This window comes from Dryobates pubescens, chromosome Z (genome assembly GCF_014839835.1).
Source record: "Dryobates pubescens isolate bDryPub1 chromosome Z, bDryPub1.pri, whole genome shotgun sequence".
Lineage (NCBI taxonomy): Eukaryota > Metazoa > Chordata > Aves > Piciformes > Picidae > Dryobates > Dryobates pubescens.
In genome coordinates this window covers 117,553,485-117,561,351 of record NC_071657.1, presented here as the reverse complement: position 1 = coordinate 117,561,351, position 7,867 = coordinate 117,553,485, and the positions used below count along the sequence as shown (strand labels likewise).

The window sequence follows — 7,867 nt, the reverse complement described above, 5'->3', positions numbered from 1 at the left end:
ACTGAATCCACAAAATCCTCCCTAATAATCCTATTCCAACAACGCCCCCCCAACCCCCCCATGCAATTGAGAACTCCCAAACCATATCCCAGCCATTCCTGTTCCAACAACCCCCCACCCCGCCCCCCAATCCCCCCATGCAATTGAGAACCCCAAAACGCCTATCCCAGCCATTCCCAACCCGCCTTCCTATATTCCAACTCCCATTCCTCCACGCCCCCCCCCCCAATCCCCCGGCCCCTCTCTTCATCCTCCGAGACGGGGGCGGAGGCGAGGGCGGGCCAGGGCCACCGTGCACCTCCCCCGGTTGTAGCGGGGGGGGTACACGGGGCCGGGACGGCAACGGGGCCGGGGGAGGGCAACGGCCGCACCTCCCGCCCCAGCGGGGAGAGCGCCGGGAGCCGCGGCGGACACGGCCGCGCAGAGCACCATGCGGGCACCGCTGCTGCTGCCGCTGCTGCTGCTTGGTAAGTGCCACCTCCCTGGCCGCTCGAATTCTGTCCTTCATCAGCTTTTCGCCCTACTTTTTACACTCTCCGTTCTTTCCCCCGCCTTCTCCTCGCCTTTTCGCCCGCCTCCCCCGTTTTCCCCACTTTTTCTGAAAGGCGGAAAATCAGTGGGGAGGGGAAAGGAGGGAGATGCTGAGTGCCCCTCCGCTCCCCGCAGCTTTCTGATTCTAGCCTCTTATTTAGAAGCTGAGCACACCCAGCCCTTCGCGGCAGCTCGACTTGGGGCGCAGGAGCCGCAGTGCTTGGTTCTGTCTGCGGCGGTAGGGGCTGAACACGCCGCTGCTTCAGGGCTTTTGGGGTCTCGGGAGAGCGATGTACAAAGCATTGAGCCTCGTGAGCCTCTTTTGGCTCCCACCTGAGCCTCACAAGACTTTGGGGTTTCATCTGAGCCTCTCATCCCTCTTTCAAGTCTCATCTGAAACTCACAACCCTCTTTTGGGGACCTGACTGGACATCGCATCACTCCTTTGGGATTCAATCTGAATCCTTCTCCTCTTTGAGGTCCTAACTGAGGCTCACATCCCTCTTTTGGGGTTCCATCTGAGCCTCACGACCCTCTTATGGGGTCCTGTTTGATTATCACAACACTTTTTGGGGGCTCCATCTGAGCTTCTCACCCCTCTTTTGGGTTCCATCTGAGTTCCAGAACTCTCTTTTGGGGCCCTACCAAGCAAGGGGAGACCCTTTGGTTTGGTTTGGTGCAGCTGCTCTTGCAATGGTCCAGTGTACCAGGTGTGGCACATATTGGTTTGTGGGCCCTCACCCTTGGTTTCTGGAAATTGTGTGGGAAAAGAGGGGGTCAAAAACTGGTGGAAGACAGCAATTCCCTGGTGCAATTTGATGGCGATGTTGGAACAAGGATAAACTTCTGGCGACGCTTCTTTATGGGGCTGCTGTGGAGTTGTGCAGGGTGCATCATGCTGGGGTGTTTGGGAGTGGGAATGTTGTGTCAGGTCCTGCCATAATGTTGGGGCTAAGGGCGGTGTGGAAATGGTGCAGCAGGAGGTCTGGTTCTTCACGGCGGGGGGAGGGGGGATGGGGGATTGTTGGAGACACTTGCCATAAACTGTACCAAAATGTAGTGAGGAAAGGAAATGCACTGATTAGTTTAAAAGTGAATAAAAGCAAGGAGGAGTGGGTTATTTTCTTCCTTGTATTCAGGGAAGGTGAGGGAAGGAGGAAGTAAAATAAAATAAAATAATAAGTGAAAATGAAAATCAAACATGAGAAGGTGAAATCTCGCTGTGGGTCGTGGCTCCCAGCAGAGCTGCCGCTGAGCTGAATGTGCTTTTATTTGAGGTAACAAAAGCTGGGGGATGCTCCAGAGCTAAAAGCCCAAGTAGAGGCAGGGACCTGAGACTCTAACTATGGGTGAAGTCACAGAGATCTGATTGAATTCTCCACCTGCATGGGTTTTTCCTGCTCCTCTCTTGGGACTGGATGCCAAAGCTCAGTGTGCAATCAGGTGTTGAAGCTTCATCTTTCCCTGATGCCAACATGGGCTTTAAATGATATTTCTCTCCCCATTAAAACTAAAGAAGCTCCAGCCTCATTAATATTGGCATAAAGTAGGAGCTGTTAATGCATTTTTTCTTGTGCTGGCCAGAATTTAGCTGAGCTGAGCTGTCTTTGCCCTCTCAGAAGGTTTTGTTCTGGTTTTGTGTGCTGGGATCAGTACGAAACAGGCTTTCAGCGGGAGGATGGTGGGGGGACCTGTTTCTGTAGCCCTCTCAAGTGATCCTATTGCATTTTCCTCAGAAATTATTTGATTAAATCCTTCACAGCAATGTTTTCTGCCACTCATATGCTGCTTCTGAGTTTTGAAATAATCTCCTTACAGGCGCTTTTATGTTGCTCCCTTGGTATTGGCACCAGGATTTTCTTCCTTAGGGGGCAAATAGGGGGGCATATAGGGGGTAAATAGGCTTGGAGTCCCAGCAGTGCTTAACTCCAAGGCTGGTATCTGCTGTGATCATCTATGTTACTCAAAACCTTAAATTCCTGCTTTTCTCCTACCCCAACATGGGATGAAGCTGGACTTGCAAATGAAACTGTAGGATATTTGGTATCTTCAAAAATAATGATTGGGATGGAGTCCTCATGGTTTGCTCTGTTTAAATTGGATGAAAAATGGTTGGGTGAACACGGAGTTGGGATTTCAAAGTTTAGTTTTGGGTGTCATAAGGAAGACGGTGACAGCATTGTGTGTGGGGCTGAGCAGAATCAAGCCCAAGGTCGCTGAAGTTCTTCAAAGCAGCTATTCTGAGAATGGCTGTTTTTCTACAATTATTGGATGCCAGGTTCGTATCATCTCAACCCCCTCTTAAATTAGAATAAAATCAGCTCCAAACAAGACAGAGTACAGGAGACATCAGCCAAATAACATCTTGAAATTCAAGCAGCCTGTGAAGGGTTCAGAGTGACCCATTACAGTGTGCTTGCAGGACATTTTATTTTATTTATTCTTCCCCCGTATTAGATCTTCCATCCCACAGGGGGAATGATAACAAAATTGCATCAGGAAGAGAAAATGATACTTTTTATCCTTGGATGATTAAAAAGAGCGACTGCTCAAACCTGGCCTGAGGGGAAGGGGGGTGGGAGGGAGGGAGGGAAAGGCCAGGAAAGGGGTTTTACTGGAGAGCGGCTCTTTACCCAGCTCAAAGCAAACCACAGATTGATGGCTTTTAAATCCTTGTTGCCAAAACACTACTTTTCATTTCCAGAGCTGCGCTGGCTCCTTGGTTCTGAAAGTTCGTGTTTGTCCAAAACAGGCTGTCAGAGGTGTGCATTTTTAAAAGTCCATTTTGTCTGTTGAATGCTAATCCTGAAACAGGCAGGAACAGGCAGCTGGGGCTATGTCTAGAGGAGGAGAAAAGCAAATGTTAAACAGAGTTTTAAAATCACCATTGAAGTAGAGAGTGTCCTCTTAGATGCCTGCTGTTAGAGGAACTTCGATGCAACCTTTTGCAATGCCTTTAAATTCCCAGCAGCAAAGCAGATATAGTAACAATACCCTGTGGGTCTGTTTATGAGGCTTAATTAAAGAATTGTTTATAAAGCATTTGAAGATCCTTGGATGAAAGGAATGGAACCATGAAGTACACTGATTTAATTCCAGAGAGCTGCTTTGAAGGCTCATGAGGAAGTGGTTGGTGATCGTTCATGGTGGTGGCAATGGGAGACCGTCTGTAAAGAGCTGCTCTCAGCATTTGCAGGGAGGCTGGGGTTGCACTTTGGTTATTATTTGCCCTATAAATCATGGATTTTCTCTTCTCATGTGCACTTTCCCAAAGATCTAAGCCTGCTGATGTGAGCTCTGGGGTGTTTTGGGGCTCAGGCTGTGGGTACTGATGGAGGTTAATTAAAAACATCAAGGATCCCTTGGGTTCTGCAATAGCTCCCATGTTATTCTGGGTATTATACCTCCATATGCAAGGAGAGAGGAGCTGTTGGTGTTTAGGTGCAGAATCACATCCATCCTAGCTGCTGGCACCTGCCTTGAATTTTGCCTCGCCTCCTTGTCCATGATGTAGAACTGCTTGGCTCCTTTACTTTGTCCCCATGGAGCCACCACAACACCCAGAGCACCTTTAAGCTCTGCAGTCAAGAAGGATGCAACAAATGGGGCTTTATCCTTCAAGGTGATGCCCTGAGGAGGTCAGATCCCACCATAACACACATCTGAGACGCTCTGTGTATGGGGGGGGCTCAAGCCCCAAGCCCAGATGCCTTCAATAGCTAAATCTCATAGAATCATAGAATGGTTTGGGTCCGAAGGGACCATAAAGATCATCTAGTTCTAACCCCCCCTGCCATGGGCTGGGACACCTTCCAGCAGACCACGTTGCTCAATGCCCTGTCCAACTAGCCTTGAACACCTGCCGGGAGGGGGCATCCACAACCTTCCTTGGCAACCTGTTCCAGTGTCTCACCGCTCTTGCTGTCAAGAATTTCTTCCTAATCTTCACACTAAATCTCCCCTCTTTCAGCTTAAATCCATTCCCCCCTCATCCTATCACTACAAGCCCTTGTAAAAAGTCCCTTCCCAGCTTTCTTGTAGGCACCTTTCAGGTACTGAAATGCTGCTTAAGGTCTCCCCAGAGCCTTCTCTTCTGCAGGTGGTCCAAGCAGCAGCAGGACCAAGCACATAGCAAACAACCCAAAAAATTCCTCTCTCCCCACTGCTGAGCTGGTGGGGAGCAACACATAGGCAGAAACTTGCAGTCTTGGTCCCAGCCCAAGAGCACACTTGTGTGCCATCAGGCCACCCTCAGCTCTGCCAAGAGCTGAGCATCACAGAAGGGTTTGAACTTTGGAGGAATCCGGGTGGCCCGGTTTGGTCCATTCCCCATGTGCAGGCATGTGAAATCTCTCAAACCCTCCGAAGCGTTTTCAGGTGCTTCTGCCAACTTCCTCATCCAAAGCCTGTTTACGTGCACAGCTTCTTCCATAACTGGCCAATCTCCACCTAAGGATGTTGTTTCTGAATTCTTGCAATGCCTGCCCTTTCCTTTGCAGAGAGCTCCTGAACTAGCCTTACTTTTTTTTTCTCTTTTCCCCTTTTAATCTGAACGATGCATACAGTCATCTGGCATTTGTTGTTTTCCAGCTACCTGCTCTCAGTGCACCACAGCCCCCAGGGCTTCGCTGAAAGTCCACGTTGTGCCTTTGGGTTTGCGATTGTCAGGCAAAGCCAATGAGTCTTTCTTTTGCAGCTTGTGGGACAACCAGGATTGAGCCTGATTCTACACAGAGGCCTTGCCAGTTCTACTGCATGGTGGGGATGCACCCTTTCCACATGCCACTGTGGCTTAGCCAAAAAAATTCCCTCTCTTTTCCTCCAGACTGCCTGCTGTGCTGGTGTCTCACACCTCAGGGCAAGGTGCTTTCTCCTGTTCTTATTTGGGAGGGATGGGGATGGTCCATGTGAGCTTTGTTAGGTTTTAATGGCTCTGATTGCATATTTGTTTGCTGTAGCTAAAGACCTGTGGTGGTTTGCTCTGGAGGTCCTCAAGTAATATGCAGATCCACTTAAAACTGGGTGAAGGCAGAAGGGATGCACTTTGCCCTTATCACAGCTCCAGTTTTGAGGTGCTCAAGCATTGGAATTAGCCTGTATCCAAAACCATGTTACTATGGGGCTAAAAAGCCCAGTCTGAGTAGGTAGACAGAGCTAGGGAGAAAGAGAGGAGTTTCTTTGTGACAGTACAATAATCCTGTATGATCTGCTATGGTCTGAAGAGCTGAGATGTTGTTTAAAGAACTGTCTGTGTCACCACAGTTACTCTATTTTGCATATGTCTGCTTAGACTATGTTCTGTTTGGTGGAGAGACCATGCAACTAATGTTCAGGGATGGGGAGATGCCCTCACTTGCGTTATCTGGGGCTGATGCAGTACAAAGAACATTGATAAAGGCCTGGTGAGCAGGGGTCTGCAACGCAACAACAGCTTTCCATAGCAAAAGCAACCTTCAAGGGGAGAAGTCACACTTAAAGAGCTTTTATCATGACACCTAGTAAATCTGGAGCTCAACTCTGTGCTGTGATTCAAGAGGAACTTCTGACTTTGCACTGCTCCTTTCTGCCCCTCTACAATGTGACCACCTAGGGCCATGCTGACCCAGTGGTATTTTTCTTCTAGCTGAACTTCCAGGTGATAGGTATCAGTGTCCTCAACTCCTTCCACAGCCAAGAGAGTGGGACAGGTTCCTTCCAGGATAACTTAGCCAGCTCCAGGTTAGCTGCTGGCTCTGAGTTGCTAATAGTGCTAGAAATAGTGAGTGCCTGGGGGAGTCTTGGAAAATGCCAGCAGTGAACACTGCCTTCCGCGAGTGCAAAGCTCCGTGCTGGGTTATTGGGGGTGACATTCTTGGGGGTTGTATAGGATCATGTTTTGGATTGGAAGGGCCCTTTAAAGGCCATCTAGTTCAACTGTCCTGCAGTCATCATGGCGTGTTGAGGAAAGCAAGCTCCTCTCCACATCACCCACATCTTGCGAAGGGTGGCGGGCAGGACACAGCTTTGAATCTACTCATTTCAGAGAATCAGAGAATGATAGAATTGTGGAATGGTTTGGGTTGGAAGGGATCGTTAAAGGTCCAACCCCTTGCAGTAAGCAAGGATATCTTCAACTAGGTCAGGCTGCTCAGAGCCCCAAACAACCTGACCTGAAATCTTTCCAGGGATGGGGCATCTACCACCTCTCTGGGTAACCTGGGATACTGTCTCACCAACATCAGTGTAAACAACTTCTCCCTTAGGTTCAGTCTAAATCTCTCCTCTTTAAGTTAAAAACCAACACCTCTTGTCCTATCACAACAGGCCCTGCTAAAATGTCCATCCCCATCTTTCTTATCAACCCTTTGAAGTAAAAGCCACTAGAAGGTCTCCCTGAGAGCCTTCTCTTCTCCAGGCTGAGTAACACCAGCTCTCAGCCTGTTCTTACAGCAGAGAGGTTCAAGCCCTCTTACCATTGTTGTGACCTCTGATGCCCCTCCAACAGGCCCATGTCTCTCCTGTGCTGAGGGCTCCAGAGATGAACTGGAGGGGCACTCCAGGTGGGGTCTCATCAGAGTGCAGTAGGAGGAGAGAGTATGCATGCATGCAGATATTTGCTTGACTTGAACCCTAATGTGTCTCAGAGTCAACCTTTAGAATCAAATATTGCTGAAAGCCATTGGGAAGTAGCAAATAAATGCCAGGGACCTGCATTTTGGCAGACCAAATGCCAGGTTCTGGACTTTGGTTACAGTAACCCCAAGCAACAATGCAGGCTTAGGGAAGAGTGGCTGGAAGCAGCCTGGTGGAAAAGTGATCTGGGGGTGCTGGTGGACAGCTGGCTGAACATGAGCCACCAGTGTGCCCAAGCAGCCAAGAAGGCCAACAGCATCCTGGCATGTATCAAGAACAATGTGTCCAGCAGGAGTAGAGAAGTGATTGTGCCACTGTGCTTGCCCTTGGTGAGGCCACAGCTTGAGTACTGTGTTCAGGTCTGGGCTCCACAGTATGGGAAAGAGATTGAGGTCTTTGAGTGTGTCCAGAGAAGAGCATCAAGGCTGGTGAGGGGGTTTGGAGGGCATGTCATACAAGAAGTAGCTGAGGGAGTTGGGTTTTTTCAGTCTGGAGAAGAGAAGGCTAAGGGAGATTTTGTTGCTGTCTACAAGTACCTGAAAGGAGGCTGAAGTGAGGCTGGTGTTGATCTCTTCTCCCAAGTCACTTAATGAGAGGAAATGGACTTGAAAGTGCACCAAGGGAGGTTTAGGTTAGATATTACAAAAAAAATGTATTTACTGTATGAGAGGTCAGGCATTGGAACAGGCTGCCCAGGCAGCTGGTGGAGTTGCCATCCCTGGAG

At 49.2% G+C, this 7,867-nt stretch overlaps 1 protein-coding gene across 4 annotated transcripts in view; it reads left to right on the top strand.

Moving 5' to 3' along the window:
• The first annotated feature begins 359 nt into the window (after nt 1–359).
• PODXL (podocalyxin like) overlaps nt 360–7,867 on the top strand; it is a 54,654-nt gene continuing 47,146 nt past the window's right edge. For all 4 annotated transcript variants that reach the window (XM_054178556.1, XM_054178555.1, XM_054178554.1 and 1 more), the window contains exon 1: nt 360–467. In XM_054178556.1, coding sequence (XP_054034531.1) covers nt 431–467 — 37 coding nt within the window. In that variant the 5' untranslated portion in view covers nt 360–430. The remainder of the gene's footprint in view (nt 468–7,867) is intronic.